The following is an 18,169-nucleotide window of genomic DNA, read 5'->3' on the forward strand; positions in this document are numbered from 1 at the left end:
TGGGTAAACGGGTCAGTACATTAGGTAAAAATAACCAGGAACCGCGACAACCCATAGCTGATTTGAGTTCCACAGCGGTCGCAGCTATGTCCCGCTGAAGCCTGTTCACAAAATGTTACGCAGAAACGACTGCCAGAGAGCGAGTGTTAAGATGAATTCAGGAGAGGGAAGGCAGAGAACCAGGGGAACCATGGATCTGACTCGCCGGGAGGTAGGGCAAGTTAACACCTGAACGGGATCTAGTTACAGTCTATAGTTTGAGTGTTCGAACTTAAACTAGTCTTTAACATGAGGACACTGTCACGCTGCTCTCCCCCTTGTCAGTACTCTGGCAGACACAGCTTGACACGTTTGGGTCAACTTGGGGATGTTCTGGAAAAGTTCTTTAGTTCACAAGCTCGATCTGCCGGGACAACCCATCAGCGTTCTCATTCTGCTTATCGGGTCGCTAATGAATAGTAAAGTCAAAGGTTTGTAGGTTTGCATTGTCTCCTGTGACCCAGTTAAGCCACACCAACGGGTTGTGGTCAGTGATCAGGGTGAAAGCTTGTCCGGATAAGTATGGAGTAAATTTATTCAGAGCCCATTCCAGAACTAAACATTATTTTTCAATTGCTGCATAGCTTACTGCTCATAGCAACAGCTTTCGGCTTAGATAGGCAACTGGATGTTTCCTGCCGTCCTCGCCGACTTGACTCAAAACTGCCCCCAGTCCAAACACGGAAGCGTCTATATGGACGATAAAGCATTTGTTAGTGTAAGAAACTCTGTCTCAAAAGACTATATTCCCTCTCACTCTCTCCCTGTTACACCTTTCCCCACATACAACTATTTCAGCAAACCCTGTGTTTCAGCCCATCTCAGCCGTGAGTCAATCAGAATGTTTACCCGACCAGCAGGAGATATGAACTCTCTCTCTCTGGAACTCTAGAGCGGCTATGGGCAACCACCTCACCCCACTCCCTTTTCACCCTTGTATCAAAGAGCTATGAAGGCGATCTTTGAAAGTTATGTTAACCCAATCCTCCTGAACAATCGCTCCCAGTGAAATGGAGGGAGCCCCCTTTTTTAGCCCACTAGCTGAGGCAAAGGCCGGAAGAGACCTTGCCCAGATGAAGATATGACTCCAACTGAGCCCCGAGGAACAATCCCAGATTCAGGCTATTTTACAGTGGCAGCCCCAGTTGTTCTCTGCCCAATCAGGAGCCACTACAATTGCTCACCATTAAGGCAGTTAAGGGGGTTAGGGAATTAGGGGGCAAATCCGCAAGGTGCTAGAGGAAATGTGGGCACTCTGGGTCATAGAGCCGTCACACAGCCCCTGGGCATCCCCAGTTGTTCAGGTACCCAAAAAGGATGCAACGACCCAGTTCTGTGTGGATTATAGAACCACAAACAGAAGTGGGATACGGCTGTACAGTCTATATAGGGAACATACAAGGAAAAAAAAACAATAGTGTGATACAGTATATACAGTGAAAATGTGCGCTTAAATGGATGCACTCACGAGATAGTAAAGGTAAAACAGCATTCAAGGTGCCTCCCCAGGAAATATGGGGGGATGTTGGTATCCTTCGGTAGTGTCTAGCAGCCAAATGGGACACAGGACTCCAGGTGAGTAATGGTAGAAAATATTTGTAGTTTTATTTTCTTTAAAAGGTGATACAACACCAAGCAGATAAAATATAAAAGTGCAGCAGTAGGCCCTCCTACGGACCTACTGCTGCACTTTTATATTTTATCTGCTTGGTTTTGTATCACCTTTTAAAGAAAATAAAACTACAAATATTTTCTACCATTACTCACCTGGAGTCCTGTGTCCCATTTGGCTGCTAGACACTACCGAAGGATACCGACAGGGAACAGTCTCTATTCTGCTCTGTGTCAGTGTGTATCTGGGGTTTTGAGGACAGGTGTCAATCCATATCTGCCAAGTGACCCTATGTAGGGGGAACAGTCCCTATTCTGCTCTGTGTCAGTGTGTATCATGGTCTCTGTGGACGGTGAACAGTCTCTATTCTGCTCTGTGTCAGTGTGTATCATGGTCTCTGTGGACAGGGATCAGTCTCTATTCTGCTCTGTGTCAGTGTGTATCATGGACTCTGTGGACAGGGAACAGTCCCTATTCTGCTCTGTGTCAGTATGTATCAGGGGTTTTGAGGACAGGTGTCAATCCATATCTGCCAAGTGACCCTATGTAGGGGGAACAGTCCCTATTCTGCTCTGTGTCAGTGTGTATCAGGGGTTTTGAGGACAGGTGTCAATCCATATCTGCCAAGTGACCCTATGTAGGGGGAACAGTCCCTATTCTGCTCTGTGTCAGTGTGTATCATGGTCTCTGTGGACGGTGAACAGACGGTGAAAAAAGTTGTTTAGTTCACGAGCATGGTCAGCCGGGACAATCCAATGGCTTTCCCATTCTGCTTATTAGGTCAATAATGAATGGTGAAGTCATATGGTTGTAGGGGCCAGATTCCACCTCAGCAACCATGCGTTGTCTCCTGCTACCTGGTTGAGCCACACCAATGGGTTGTGGTCGATGATCAGGGTGAAGGCTTTTCTGTATAAATAAGGGGTAAGCTTTTTCAGAGCCCATACCAAGATCAGGCATTATTTTTCAATTGCTGCATAGCTTAATTCTCAAGGAAAAAGTTTTCAGCTTAGATAGGCAACCGGATGCATCCCGCCATTTTTGCAAACTTGACTCAAAATTGCCCCCAGTCCAAACATGGAATCGTCTGTATGGTTGATAAAACATTTATTATGATCTGTGGCAGCCAGGACAGCGGCAATAATTAGTGCTTGCTTCAGAGCTTGGAAAGCTGTCGCACATTTCGGGAACCACAGGACCTGTCTAGGTAGATTCCCTTTCCTGTAGTGTAATATCCCTGTACAGATGAAGTAGTGGTTATAGCTGACATAGCTTTCCCCCCCCATGCATTAGCCGAGACTTAATGCTGGGAGTAGGTCTGGTTTATTCAGGCAAAGCACACAAAATTTATACACAGACCTCCAGCATGGGGTCTCCATTTATGGACCCATAAACCCACCCAGGCATCTCTGTGTCTGGGGTATAATTGAGTTGATAACCGGTAGACCAATTACTGCCCGAACATAGAGGTTTCAACATACAAAAACCTTGAAAATTCATGCAATACAGTATCAAACATGTCCTATACCACAGGATAGCTTGCCTCTGAACACCTAATCTGTCTAAATAGCACCCATGGATCCATGGAGAATTGACCAAATGCCACTGTGGTAATGGTTTGACTGGCCGCACACGTGGTCCATGCCCAAAAGAGTTCCAGAGTCATCAGAGCTTTGGCTGGTCAACTGTCAGGTGGCTCCAGTGCCCAAAGTAAATAGTATCCCTCCCGACTCAGGGAGCAATTGTTCTCCTCCCCTTCAGGTACCTTCTCTCCAAAAAGCGCTCTTCTGGCACGTGGGTAAACGGGTCAGTACATTAGGTAAAAATAACCAGGAACCGCGACAACCCATAGCTGATTTGAGTTCCACAGCGGTCGCAGCTATGTCCCGCTGAAGCCTGTTCACAAAATGTTACGCAGAAACGACTGCCAGAGAGCGAGTGTTAAGATGAATTCAGGAGAGGGAAGGCAGAGAACCAGGGGAACCATGGATCTGACTCGCGGGGAGGTAGGGCAAGTTAACACCTGAACGGGATCTAGTTACAGTCTATAGTTTGAGTGTTCGAACTTAAACTAGTCTTTAACATGAGGACACTGTCTTGCTGCTCTCCCCCTTGTCAGTACTCTGGCAGACACAGCTTGACACGTTTGGGTCAACTTGGGGATGTTCTGGAAAAGTTCTTTAGTTCACAAGCTCGATCTGCCGGGACAACCCATCAGCGTTCTCATTCTGCTTATCGGGTCGCTAATGAATAGTAAAGTCAAAGGTTTGTAGGTTTGCATTGTCTCCTGTGACCCAGTTAAGCCACACCAACGGGTTGTGGTCAGTGATCAGGGTGAAAGCTTGTCCGGATAAGTATGGAGTAAATTTATTCAGAGCCCATTCCAGAACTAAACATTATTTTTCAATTGCTGCATAGCTTACTGCTCATAGCAACAGCTTTCGGCTTAGATAGGCAACTGGATGTTTCCTGCCGTCCTCGCCGACTTGACTCAAAACTGCCCCCAGTCCAAACACGGAAGCGTCTATATGGACGATAAAGCATTTGTTAGTGTAAGAAACTCTGTCTCAAAAGACTATATTCCCTCTCACTCTCTCCCTGTTACACCTTTCCCCACATACAACTATTTCAGCAAACCCTGTGTTTCAGCCCATCTCAGCCGTGAGTCAATCAGAATGTTTACCCGACCAGCAGGAGATATGAACTCTCTCTCTCTGGAACTCTAGAGCGGCTATGGGCAACCACCTCACCCCACTCCCTTTTCACCCTTGTATCAAAGAGCTATGAAGGCGATCTTTGAAAGTTATGTTAACCCAATCCTCCTGAACAATCGCTCCCAGTGAAATGGAGGGAGCCCCCTTTTTTAGCCCACTAGCTGAGGCAAAGGCCGGAAGAGACCTTGCCCAGATGAAGATATGACTCCAACTGAGCCCCGAGGAACAATCCCAGATTCAGGCTATTTTACAGTGGCAGCCCCAGTTGTTCTCTGCCCAATCAGGAGCCACTACAATTGCTCACCATTAAGGCAGTTAAGGGGGTTAGGGAATTAGGGGGCAAATCCGCAAGGTGCTAGAGGAAATGTGGGCACTCTGGGTCATAGAGCCGTCACACAGCCCCTGGGCATCCCCAGTTGTTCAGGTACCCAAAAAGGATGCAACGACCCAGTTCTGTGTGGATTATAGGTGGCTTTATGACAAAACTATTACCGACGCCTACATCATGCACTGAATGGACAAACTTCTTGACCGACTGTCTAGCGCTGCCGGGGTCTCCACTCTTGGCCTGAGCCGGGGTTAATGGTAGATACGCCTGACAGCAGATGCCATCCCCAAGTCAGCCTTCATCATTCCGTTCGGCTTGTACCAATTAAAGGTCATGCTGTTCGGGATGAATAGCGTCCCAGCTACCTATCTGACAGACCAGCTGCTAGAGGGGCTACAGGAAGTGGTGTATCTTGGTTTTGTGCTGCCCTAGATAAGACTAAACTTGGGCACCCCCCTAATCAGTAAAAACCAACAGACATAGCGTCACTAAAAATCAACAGACGTAGCGTCAGTGAAAATCAACAGGCGTATCGTCAATAAAAATCAACAGACATAGCGTAAATAAAAATCAACAAACATAGCATCAGTGAATATCAACCAACAGACATAGCGTCAGTGAAAATCATCAGACATAGCGTCAGTCAATATCAACAGACATAGCATCAGTGAAAATCAACAGACATAGCGTCACTGAATATCAACAGACATGGCATTAATAAAAATCAACAGACATAGCGACAGTGAAAATCAAGCGACATAACTCAGTGAAAATCAACAGACATAGCGTCAGTGAAAATCAACCAACAGATCTAGCGTCAGTGAAAATCCACAGACATAGCGTCAGTAAAAATCCACAGACATAGCGTCAATAAAAATCAACAGGCGTAGCGTTAATAAAAATAATAAAAAAAACATAGCGTCTATAAAAATCAACAGACATAGGGGCGGGGTCCGGCAGCCGACCGAGGCAGACATGCAAAGCCAGACTTCATCGGAAAAAAGCTTGATTCTGACCACGTGGTAGTGCTGACCTTTCTTAGTTATGTTCAGTCTTATGCTCTTATCCTACACTTTAATTGATCATCGGTTTGTTTTGCAGGAAAATGCGACATCCTTTATTGCAGGCAATGCATCTCAAACTCCACTAGCTGTATCTGAACTACAACACATTGTTTCTCTGAATTAATATCTCGTTTACAGAATTCAGGGAGCACATAACTTTTAATTTTGAATAATTTTAAGTGTAAAGTTGGCATCACAAAAATATTTGTTCATGCGATTAATTTAAGAGCGTTTATATTTACTTGTACTATATGAAACATGATTGCATTACATTCCTTATTTCAAACATTTGAATTGAAGCTTCATTGGTGGTGTATTGGGGAACCTCACTCCCCTGTAAAATGTTGATCTGGGTTCCATTTCTGCCCCTGTTACATTTTATATACCGGTTTAAATGTATTTATTTTAGAATGAGTAAGCTCATCCAATCTGAGAAACCTGCTGCCTTAACCCTGTAAATTGTGATAACCATTATCCTTCTGGGGCTCTCTAAAAAAATCCTACATTTATGGGAGCTACAAATCTAATGGGGGGACTGAATGTGCATGAAGTTTACAGAGAAGAGACAAGTATCTGACCATCTGAGATTAAACAAATTAGCATATCATACAATCAGAAGACAAAAAAGATTGATCAAACGAGAGATAAGGAGTGATGTTTAATTCGAAAGAAGCAATGGCTAACCAAAAAATAATAATTGTTAAATAGTAACATTTTGGGTTTGGGGCTTGTTACTGGCCTCCTTATAATAAAAGGCAAGAGACAGATTGTTGCGGTTTGCCCTCTTTCAGCTACACTGCTCCCTCCCTGTTACTCCTCTTATATCACTGAGTAGAAACCATTCTAACAATCAAATGTATTACAACTGATGAACACGGTTAATGTTATTTAATAGACATACAAATGTAATTGATTATCCACAACTGGAACAGACAACTAAATATGTATGAAGGCAGTTGGAGATAGCACCAGCAAGAATCACTGCTGCCTGTGTTAACTGTGTGAAAGAATAAGAGAAACACATTATCCTGCTCTGGTCTTCCTAACACTTTAATCCTCACATTACATCCTCAGGGGGGCCTTCTTTATCTTGCATGACATTGAGCGGTAAAACATTTACCGTATTGTATTTTAAATGTATATAAAGTCAGAGGTCTGAAATGAATCGAGCAGACTCCATTTGTTTTCTGCAAACTTTCACTGAGTGAATTATGATCTCTTAGCAGGCAGCAGCCAAGCAATTCCTATGGAAGGTCAAATGCGGTGTCTTCGTGCATTTCAGGGGAAAATGCCTCGATTTTAGTGGCCACATTTAACATAAAACATAAGTTTTACAGAGCAGGAAACACGGAGCCAGAGCAGAGAGCGATGTGAAGCAGGAGATGGGAGAGAGTGCGGGGAGCTGAGTCTGTCAGTTTGAGCCAATCAGAAATGGTGCTGAACAGCCAATCGGGTGTCAGTTGGAGCTATATAAGAGAGACTGGCACAGGCCAAGGTTTAATTCTTATTATCGTCTAATCTCAGAGAAAAAGAGAAATGGCTGAAACTGCTCCTGCGGTTGAAATCGACTCCAAGAAGAAGCAGCCCAAGAAGGCATCCAGCGCCAAGAAAGCCGCCAAGCCGTCCGGTCCCAGCGTGTCCGAACTCCTTGTTAAAGCTGTGTCCGCCTCTAAAGAGCGCAGCGGGGTGTCCCTGGCAGCCCTGAAGAAGGCTTTGACCGCCGCTGGTTACGATGTGGAGAAAAATAACAGCCGCCTCAAGCTGGCTCTCAAGGGCTTGGTGACTAAAGAGACTCTCGTCCAGGTCAAAGGTAGCGGAGCCTCCGGCTCCTTCAAGCTCAACAAGAAGCAGGCGGAGAGCAAAGACAAGGCTGCAAAACCCAAGAAGGCACCGGCTAAAGTCAAGAAGCCCGCCCCAAAGAAAGCCTCCAAGTCTCCGGCTAAAGCCAAGAAGGTAGCCGCGAAGAGCCCGAAGAAGGCCAAGAAGCCGGCAGTCTCCGCTAAAAAAGCCACCAAGAGCCCCAAGAAAGTCAAAGCCGCCAAGCCCAAGAAGGCAGTGAAGAGTCCGGCTAAAAAAGCAACAAAGAGCCCGGCTAAAAAGGCAGCCAAGCCCAAAGCCGCTAAGAGTCCAGCAAAGGCTAAAAAGGCAGCTCCCAAGAAGAAATAAGAACTGCTTGTGTATTTTACTTTTTAGAAAACCCCCAAAGGCTCTTCTAAGAGCCACCACCTTGTCCTTTCAGAGCTATGACCACAGGGGAATCGTGGGTTTTGAGTGTATTAGCTTTTACACGCTGTATGTTGAGGAAGGGGATATTCGTTTAGATTAGGAATGGAATGCTCGGACGTTCCACTTTAGATTGTTCAGCTATCGCTGCCAATAGGTTTAGTTTTGTAAACACATCCATTGCCTACAATACAGATTTGGGAGTATCTATCATGCTGTTGGTGCCATTACAATGTGTGACGGAGTTCTGAAAGGAATTAGATACTCCCCGTCTCAGTTTGGAGACTTGTAATAAAAGTACATTTCCCCCAAGCAACGGTGTTTTCCACTGGCATATTTAATGCAATGTCGCCATCTAGCGGCCTATTGTAAGGAGTCACTTTATGCTGAAACGCAAAGCTGTAAGAGCCATAAACAGAGGGACCGGGCCGGCCTGGCCCGGCCCATAATGAACGCCCACTGACACAAATCTACAAACACGCAGGAGTAGGACTGATGATATGTCAGGGAGTCCGCTTTAATCTCCCTTCTCCCTAATCGCGGAATAGTTCAATGAATCACTGCAGCGGATAGAGCGCTAATAGTACCACTTATATAAAAGCAGATCTAGTTCCGTCTCTATAATCTGTGAGGATGGAAATTTTGGCGCCCAGTTTGAACTCAGGAACAGTTAATTTTGTCGTCCAATCAGAATGCGGATAAAAAGCAGCGAATCAAAATGAGTAAAGAGAACGGGCCAATCAGAATGAGTACAGAGAACGGGCCAATCAGAATGCGCCCTGCGGCCTATAAATAGAAGACTGTGGCCCTTTGTATTCATTCGATTTTCCTTTCTGTGATCGCGAAGACATGGCCAGAACTAAGCAGACCGCCCGTAAATCCACCGGAGGCAAGGCTCCCCGCAAGCAGCTAGCCACCAAAGCTGCCAGGAAGAGCGCTCCAGCTACCGGCGGAGTGAAGAAGCCTCACCGTTACCGGCCGGGAACTGTGGCTCTCCGGGAGATCCGCCGTTATCAGAAATCCACTGAGCTGCTCATCCGCAAGCTGCCCTTCCAGCGTCTTGTCCGTGAGATCGCTCAGGATTTCAAGACTGATCTGCGCTTCCAGAGCTCTGCCGTCATGGCTCTGCAAGAGGCTAGCGAGGCTTACCTGGTGGGTCTCTTTGAGGATACCAACCTGTGCGCCATTCACGCCAAGAGGGTCACCATCATGCCCAAAGACATCCAGCTGGCCCGTAGGATCCGAGGAGAGAGAGCTTAAACTTTTAACCTGCTCACACAAACACCACAAAGGCTCTTTTAAGAGCCACCAAATCTGCACTCGAATGAGCCTAAATCCTTCCCCCTCCATGTAGCCCTTTTACACCTGTGTGAATATAATCCTAAACACAGGAACTGCCATGAGTGCTTTCAGTTACTCGGACGGAAGAAATAGCTGACTTGGAGCTATTTAGTGAATAACCGTCTAAGGGAAGAATAGCAAGCACGGAATTCAAATGTAAAATTTGCAGTTTAGAATCTTAAAATTCTATTAAATGACCCCCTGCCGTCTCTTCCAACTAGATTACACAGTATTTCTCATTGTTTATATTTATTCAGTGGTTGAAATCAGCCTGAAACGGATGATATAATTTTTTTTTTTTTTTAAATGGTGCAGAGTCAGTGGTAAGATCATTCAGCTCAGTTAGGAAATAGTGGGTGGCTCTTAAAAGAGCCTTTGGGTATGAAGAATCTGTGTTTGATGATTTACTTGCTCTTTGACTTGTGGCTCTCGGTTTTCTTGGGCAGCAGCACAGCCTGGATGTTGGGCAGGACACCTCCCTGTGCGATAGTCACTCCTCCCAGCAGTTTGTTGAGCTCTTCGTCGTTACGGACAGCGAGCTGGAGATGGCGGGGAATGATGCGGGTTTTCTTGTTATCTCTGGCGGCATTGCCTGCCAGCTCCAGGATCTCAGCGGTCAGGTACTCCAGCACTGCAGCCAGATAGACGGGGGCACCGGCTCCCACCCGCTCTGCATAATTCCCCTTCCTCAGCAGACGATGGACTCTGCCGACTGGGAACTGAAGGCCAGCTCGGGATGAGCGAGTCTTCGCCTTTGCACGGGTCTTTCCTCCTTGCTTTCCTCGGCCTGACATGTTGGTTGTAGAATGTCGCTGTTAATGATGACTCCTCCCACCCTAACACGGGCTATTTATAGACACACTCTGCTCTGTGATTGGATGGCTTTACAAGCAGCCAATTAGACACTCGCTGTACAGGGAACCAATCAATTGCTGAAACTATGACATCGTTATGTCACCTGTCTGTGTTGACCAATCCCATCACGGGAAGTGGAAGGGCTTGATTTGCATGGCATGCCTATAAATAGAGCCGCCGGAGCGCGCAGACCGTCATTGTATATCCAGCAAACAGGGTAGATCATGCCTGATCCAGCCAAGTCTGCACCAGCCGCCAAGAAAGGCTCTAAGAAAGCCGTGACCAAGACTCAGAAGAAAGATGGCAAGAAGCGTAGGAAGACCAGGAAGGAGAGCTATGCCATCTACGTGTACAAGGTGCTGAAGCAGGTCCACCCCGACACCGGTATCTCCTCCAAGGCCATGGGGATCATGAACTCCTTTGTTAATGATATCTTTGAGCGCATCGCAGGAGAAGCCTCTCGCCTGGCTCACTACAACAAGCGCTCCACCATCACTTCCCGGGAGATCCAGACCGCCGTGCGCCTGCTGCTACCCGGAGAGCTGGCAAAGCACGCCGTGTCCGAGGGCACCAAGGCTGTCACCAAGTACACCAGCGCCAAGTAATCGCCTTATTCCCCCCCTCTGTTAACACAAAGGCTCTTTTAAGAGCCACCCACATGGTCTGTCTCAGAGCTTTAATCCTCCTCATCTAAACCATCCAGTATTAGGTATGCATGCTGTCTCCCAATTATCTATCTAGTAAGTCACACACACAAATCATGTCTCTTGCTCTATTCATGCACGGCTTAGTCTGTCTCCAATCGCTATTTGCCAACTGCCTGTTCAACGATGCTTTAATTAAATCATTGAAACCTTTTTTTGCCTCAAAATAGTCACATTACGAGCTGTCCCCAGCTCTGAAAACACGCGCAATTCATTATTGGTCTCCGATCAGAATATCATGAATCCTGAAGTGCTCACAAGGGAAATGCTCTTCTCTCTGCTCAGCTTCACTGGGGGGATCCCACAGATTACCACAAGGTGGCGGCAATGGATCGCACTTAGTGCTTCCCGCGGGTTTCGTTAAAGAGCACAGAGTACGTACACACGAAACGGATGGGGTTAAAGGCTTCTTTACAACGAACTGCGGAGTATTACAAACCCTCAGTGAAGGCAGAAAAGAGGATGTGCAGTGACCGGCGGGTGCTCTCTCCAGTGTAACCAAGTAAGAGGAAAGCAGCATTAAAGCGTGCTAACACACACACACAGTATGTAAAGCGGGCAGTGCAGTGACAGACAAAGCTCTATTAAGATTGGGTGGGTGGCCCTTAAAAGGGCCTTTTATAGAGGATCACGGAAACCGGGTGCAGCTTAATTTTAACCTCCGAAGCCATAAAGAGTGCGGCCCTGGCGCTTAAGAGCGTAGACTACATCCATGGCGGTCACAGTCTTCCTCTTGGCATGCTCGGTGTACGTGACAGCGTCGCGGATGACATTCTCCAAGAAGACCTTGAGCACTCCGCGGGTTTCCTCATAGATGAGACCGGAGATTCGCTTGACACCTCCTCTGCGAGCCAAGCGGCGAATTGCAGGCTTGGTAATACCCTGGATATTATCACGGAGAACCTTCCTGTGACGCTTAGCGCCACCTTTCCCGAGACCCTTTCCGCCTTTGCCTCTTCCAGACATGACTTGCTTCTGTAATGATGACAGACGAATGAAGAGCCCGAGTCCCGAGCGAGGCTTTATATAGCGTGCAGACGGACCTGATGGGGAACTGCACAACAACTAGGAAGGGCGAAAGAGAGTCATTGTCCTTTTGGCGCTCAAAACGAAAGCCATATACAGACTCTCCTGTGAGAGCACGTGGGTGAGGGGCAGATACCAAATCACTGCTCAGATTGTAAATTGTGACTCAATATGTGTAGTATTAGTAATAGTATTTAAACCACATATACTTAGAATGTAGCTTTAACAGACTCTCTTTGCCTAGAGAAATGTTTGTTTTTGGTTGGCAACATCTTCTTATATATTGTTCCGAGTAAAGGAATGCAGTCTTACCATGTCTTTGTATCATTAATCCCGGCAGTAGGTATAGCTCAAGCAGATGTTGTTGGAGATTACAGTCGGTAGAAAAAAAACTGTTTATCCTACCTAAATTCTGGTTGCATATTGTTCAACATGTGAATATCAGCCAACTTGTAGATAAAGGAGGTATGGTATTTAGCAGGAAATATATTGCAACTGTAGCTCAAAAGTCGAATCTGTAACAATTGTAGCAGATGAACTAGCAGCACAGGGTGTCAGTCAGAAATGACTTGAAACTAACATAAATTGCTACAAGTAATGGAGCATCAAAACTACCTATTAACTGGATACGGTGCACACAGACACAATGTATTCCATAGGCAGCGTGTTACAACTATATCTCTATTATTAGTCAATGACCAAAGCATCACTACATGCCTATAGCCGCCTGAATCGAACCATAGCACATAATGCATGGCTCTCGAATATGCCTGAACAACACCCTGTGACAAACTCCCCTTTTCCTGTGAGTTTGTCACAAGTTGTTGTAGGGGCTTGGTTGCCAGCCTCTTGCCCCATGACTATGTCCCATGTATTAGACTGGAGAAAGGGCTTTTTGTGTGTCTGTGTGCTGGATGATGTGTGTGTGCAGGATGATGTGTGTGTGTGCTGGATAATGTGTGTGTGTTGGATGATGTGTGTGTGTTGGATGATGTGTGTGTGTGCTAGATGGTGTGTATGTGTGTGTGCTGGATGATGTGTGTGTGTGTGTTTGTGTGTTGGATGATGTGTGTGTGTGTGTTGGATGATGTGTGTGTGTGTGTGTGTTGGATGATGTGTGTGTGTGTGTGTGTGTGTTGGATGATGTGTGTGTGTGTGTGTGTGTGCTGGATGGTGTGTGTTGGATGATGTGTGTGTGTGTGTGTGTGTGTGTGTGCTGGATGATGTGTGTATGTGTTGGGGGGGGAAGCATTTATGTTTTCCAATTTATGGGTGTGTATTTTTTTTTTAATGTATTCCCTCCTCCCTGCTTCTTACCTTGTCAGGGAGGAGGGAGATCACCTGGTGGTCTAGTGGTATGGTGGAGGGAGCCAGCCGCTGCACACGGGGGCCCAGCACACTCTGTGTTCCCTCTCCATCTCTAACTCTCGCAAGACTTGCCTGTGTTCTGTGCGGAGCATTGCCATGGTAACCCTAGCAATGCTCTGACAACTGCGGGTCTTGGGAATGTGAGCTGCAGCTGGAGAGGGAATACAGAGTGTGCTGAGTAGTGATGTCGCGAACCCGAAATTTTCGGTTCGCGAACGGCGAACGCGAACTTCCTCAAATGTTCGCTAACCGGCGAACCGGGCAAACCGCCTTTGACTTCAATGGGCAGGCGAATTTTAAAACCAACTCTTTAGGGACTCTTTCTGGCCACAAAAGTGATGGAAAAGTTGTTTCAAGGGGACTAACACCTGGACTGTGGCATGCAGGAGGGGGATCCATGGCAAAACTCCCATGGAAAATTACATAGTTGATGCAGAGACTGGTTTTAATCCATAAAGGGCAGAAATCACCTAACGTTCCTAAATCACAATGGATATGGATTGACACCTGACATATTGACACCTTGACATATGGATTGACACCTGTCCTCATAGACCCTGATACACACTGACACAGAGCAGAATAGGGACTGTTCCCCCTACATAGGTTCACTTGGCAGATATGGATTGACACCTGTCCTCAGAGACCATGATGCACACGGACACAGAGCAGAATAGGGACTGTTCCTCCTACATAGGGTCACTTGGGAGATATGGATTGACACCTGTCCTCAGAGACCATGATAAACACTGACACAGAGCAGAATAGAGACTGTTCCCCCTACATAGGGAAACTTGGCAGATATGGCGTGGTCGTGGGAGGAGGAGGAGGATGACTTTCACCTCTTCCCCAGTTAGATTCCCGTTGTGCTGTGACATCACCCTTATACGCTGTGTAAAGCATACTTTTTTTAAATTTATTTTGCAAATGCTGCATCCTTTCCGACTTGTAATTCGGTTACATTTCCGCCACTGTCTGCTTATACCGGGGGTCTAGTAGCGTGGACACCCAGAACAGGTCGTTCTCCTTCAGCCTTTTTATACGAGGGTCCCTCAACAGGCACGACAGCATGAAAGACCCCATTTGCACAAGGTTGGATGCCGAGCTACTCATTTCCCGTTCCTCCTCCTCACACAGAGCAGAATAGGGACTGTTCCCCCCTACATAGGGTCACTTGGCAGATATGGATTGACACCTGTCCTAAGGATCCCTGTATTGGGGAACATTGTCGCCCAAACTTATAGGTTGAGGAGGTGGTGACCATGGCGGTGGAAGAGGAAGCAGCGGTGGAGGAGGAGGATGAGGTAGCCAACACTGTATTTTATGGTTTTTTTTTGTTTGTTTATTAATTGTGGTTGCCCACAAAATATTGGGACATACAAATAAAGAAACATGTGTGGCCTGCGGTGCATTTCTTGCAGTCCTGATGCATGGAGAAAAGGCCTTCACAAGCCTCTGCTAATGTGTACCTAGCTTATACTAAGTGACCCATAGGTTGAGAAGGCGGTGACCGTGGCAAGACATTGCCCATCATAAACTGCCCCCCCCACACACACACACACACTGCCTCCCCATACACACACTAACCAACAAATACATACACTGCCCCCCACACACACACTGCCCCCATACACACACTGCCACCCCATACACATACACTGCCCCCACACACATACACTGCCCCCCCACACTTACACTGCCCCCCATATACACACTGCCCCCATACACATACACTGCCACCCCGTACACATACACTGCCCCCACACACATACACTGCCCTCCCCACACACACACTGCCCCCCATACACATACACTGTCCCCCATACACACACTGCCCCATACACATGCACTGCCCCCATACATACAATGCCTCCCCATACACACACTGCCCCCCAATACACACACTGCCCCCACACACACATACACTGTAAGTTGTCAAACTGTTTTTAAACAGTTTGACTACTTACTCTGGGAGGGGGTCCTGGCACCATAACCACTACACAGAGCTGTAATGGTTATTGTGCATGGATTATTTCTTAATATATTAAGAAATACTTATAATAATATAAAAGTGCCCCTCCCGAGATCAGTCTCTGGATCCGCCACTGCTACATGGATTACTTGGATAACTGGTAATTCTCGAGCTAATACATGCCAACGAGCGCTAGGGGACGGCCGCTCCGCTTTTGCACCCTGCTCCCTCTGTGCTGGTGCCTCTGTGCCACAGCGCATCTTCCTCCAAACTGCACACGTCACTCGTATGACTTTGATTCCATGTGGGGTCTAGGACCTCATCATCCTCCACATCATCTTCCACCCACTCCTCAACCCTGCCCTCCTTGCCGGTATGCACACTGCAGAAAGCCACAGCAGTTGGCACCTGTGCTTTTCCAGCATGTAAAGTCTGCAAAGGACATATGGAAATTGTTTTAGAATTTCCTCCAGGCAACAGTTTTCCCTATAAACTGACCTCTCAGTAGTGATGTCGCGAACACAAAATTTTCAAGGGGACTAACACCTTGACTGTGGCATGCTGGAGGGGGATCCATGGCCAAACTCCCATGGGAAATTACACAGTTGATGCAGAGTCTGGCTTTAATCCATAAAGAGCAGAAATCACCTAACATTCCTAAATCGCAATGAATATGGATTGACACCTGACATATGACATATTGACACCTTGACATATGGATTGACACCTGTCCTCAGAGCCCCTGATGCACACGGACACAGAGCAGAATAGGGACTGTTCCCCATACATAGGGTCACTTGGCAGGTATGGATTGACACCGGTCCTCAAAGCCCCTGATACACACTGACACAGAGCAGAATGGGTAATATTCACTAAATGCCAAACATTGTTATACAGGGGAATATTCAGTAAATAAGGATAAGGTGGGGGACCTACTATCCTCCCCCCCCGGCCCCCACCCCTGGGCGGTGGGTGGGGGGCATAAATCACAATGGGGGGTACCTACTGATAGGAGTGGTGTACTATTCTTATCAGTTTAATACCTGTTGCGTCTCCTATCAGTGGACGTGTATATGGCAGCGATTTTAGGAACCGCACACCTGGGACCCGAGCAAGGTCACCTCATTCAACAGGCTACAACATTTGTCCCTGGAAAACTATCCTGGACATCATGCATAACTTATATGTATATGGCAGCGATTTTTGTAACAGGGAGATGGAAGAAGATGCTTGGTCGGTCCTCCTACTTCAAATTTGGGGCACTGCGCGTGCAATCTAATTTGCCACCAGATAGGAGTGGTGTGTTTAGTATTATTCTTATCAGTTTAATACCTGTTGCGTCTCCTATCAGTGGACGTGTATATGGCAGCAATTTTAGGAACCGCACACCTGGGACCCGAGCAAGGTCACCTCGTTCAACAGGCTACAACATTTGTCCCTGGAAAACTATCCTGGACATCATGTACAACTTATATGGATATGGCAGTGATTTTTGTAACAGGGAGATGGAAGAAGATGCTTGGTCGGTCCTCCTACTTCAAATTTGGGGCACTGCGCGTGCAATCTAATGTGCCACCAGATAGGAGTGGTGTGTTTAGTATTATTCTTATCTGTTTAATACCTGTTGCGTCTCCTATCAGTGTACGTGTATTTGGCAGCAATTTTAGGAACCGCACACCTGGGACCCGAGCAAGGTTACCTCGTTCAACAGGCTACAACATTTGTCCCTGGAAACCTAGCCTGGACATCATGCACAACTTGAATGGAAAACGGGACTAACAGGTCAACCCTGCTTACGGAGACTCTCAGGTCATTGATCGTGTCAAGAGGAGGGGAACAACTTCAAAAAAAGATTACTGGCAAATTCTTAAAAAAAAGTGGAAACGGCTGCTGCCGAAAATTCCAATACCTGACTAGAACGCTACAGATCCCATTACCCAATGTGTACTTGCGACGTCTACAATGGACTCTCACTAGCTTTGTGTGGGCACACAAAAAATATAATATTCAGTAAATAAGGATATGGTGGGGGACCTACTGTCCTCCCACCCGGCCCCCACCCCTGCGCGGTGGGTGGGGGGCATAAATCACAATGGGGGGGACCTACTGTCCTCCCCCCCGCCCCCACCCGAGAGCGGTGAGTGGGGGCCATAAAAATAATGAGGGGGGGGACCTACTGTATGATGTTGTATCGATCAGGCAGTGTAAGGGTTACGCCCGCTTCACAGTGACAGACCAAACTCCTCTCAGTGGACGTGTATATGGTAGCGATTTTTGGAACAGCGAGATGGAAGAAGATGCTTGGTCGGTCCTCCTACTTCAAATTTGGGGCACTGCGCGTGCAATCTAATGTGCCACCAGATAGGAGTGGTGTGTTTAGTATTATTCTTATCAGTTTAATACCTGTTGCGTCTCCTATCAGTGGACGTGTATATGGCAGCGATTTTAGGAACCGCACACCTGGGAGGCATGGCATAAGGATTTGAGTACAGTCTTCTCAGAAGAACAATGGAACCAAGCCTTCATAGCCCATAAAGGTAGATCCAGATGCGCATCCCACCTAGAGCTAATGCGCAAGATACAATATAGGTGGTACTTGGTACCGACTAGACTAGCGACCATATATCCCAACACCTCGAGACTTTGCTGGAGATGTTTAATAGAGTAGGGCACAATTCTCCACATCTGGTGGGCCTGCTCGGCCATCAGAGGATACTGGAAGGCAGTTAAGGGGATGATACAAGGGGCACTGGTCACGAGAACCAACCTGAGATCAGAAAATGCCCTACTCTTCATCTCGATTGACCCATTCCCAAAAGCACATGCCGACCTAACATATCATATTTTGATTGCTGCCAACTTATTAATAGCCAGAGGGTGGAAACAACAACAGCCACCGGAGAGATCTAGCCTTCTCCATCAG

General features: G+C 46.9%; 4 protein-coding genes across 4 annotated transcripts; 2 read left to right on the forward strand and 2 right to left on the reverse strand.

Moving 5' to 3' along the window:
• Positions 1 to 7,293: 7,293 nt before the first annotated feature.
• Positions 7,294 to 8,029, forward strand: LOC134601821 (histone H1B-like). The gene has a single exon (XM_063446321.1). The coding sequence runs from the start codon at positions 7,294 to 7,296 to the stop codon at positions 7,921 to 7,923; it is 630 nt and encodes a 209-aa protein (XP_063302391.1). The 3' UTR covers positions 7,924 to 8,029.
• Positions 8,030 to 9,663: 1,634 nt separating this feature from the next.
• LOC134603336 (histone H2A type 2-C) lies at positions 9,664 to 10,127 on the reverse strand. The gene has a single exon (XM_063449199.1). It carries the CDS (start codon positions 10,113 to 10,115, stop codon positions 9,726 to 9,728), a length of 390 nt encoding a protein of 129 aa, XP_063305269.1. The 5' UTR covers positions 10,116 to 10,127; the 3' UTR covers positions 9,664 to 9,725.
• A 258-nt stretch (positions 10,128 to 10,385) lies between these two features.
• On the forward strand, positions 10,386 to 10,792 carry LOC134603337 (histone H2B-like). The gene has a single exon (XM_063449200.1). It carries the CDS (start codon positions 10,401 to 10,403, stop codon positions 10,779 to 10,781), a length of 381 nt encoding a protein of 126 aa, XP_063305270.1. The 5' UTR covers positions 10,386 to 10,400; the 3' UTR covers positions 10,782 to 10,792.
• A 723-nt stretch (positions 10,793 to 11,515) lies between these two features.
• LOC134603338 (histone H4) lies at positions 11,516 to 11,862 on the reverse strand. The gene has a single exon (XM_063449201.1). It carries the CDS (start codon positions 11,844 to 11,846, stop codon positions 11,535 to 11,537), a length of 312 nt encoding a protein of 103 aa, XP_063305271.1. The 5' UTR covers positions 11,847 to 11,862; the 3' UTR covers positions 11,516 to 11,534.
• Positions 11,863 to 18,169: the final 6,307 nt, after the last annotated feature.

Source organism: Pelobates fuscus, chromosome 3 (assembly GCF_036172605.1).
Source record: "Pelobates fuscus isolate aPelFus1 chromosome 3, aPelFus1.pri, whole genome shotgun sequence".
In the NCBI taxonomy this organism is placed as follows: domain Eukaryota; kingdom Metazoa; phylum Chordata; class Amphibia; order Anura; family Pelobatidae; genus Pelobates; species Pelobates fuscus.

Coding starts and splice junctions, on each gene's coding strand:
- LOC134601821 (XM_063446321.1), top strand. CDS start 7,294: ATGGCTGAAACTGCTCCTGCGGTTGAAATCGACTCCAAGAAGAAGCAG.
- LOC134603336 (XM_063449199.1), bottom strand. CDS start 10,115: ATGTCAGGCCGAGGAAAGCAAGGAGGAAAGACCCGTGCAAAGGCGAAG.
- LOC134603337 (XM_063449200.1), top strand. CDS start 10,401: ATGCCTGATCCAGCCAAGTCTGCACCAGCCGCCAAGAAAGGCTCTAAG.
- LOC134603338 (XM_063449201.1), bottom strand. CDS start 11,846: ATGTCTGGAAGAGGCAAAGGCGGAAAGGGTCTCGGGAAAGGTGGCGCT.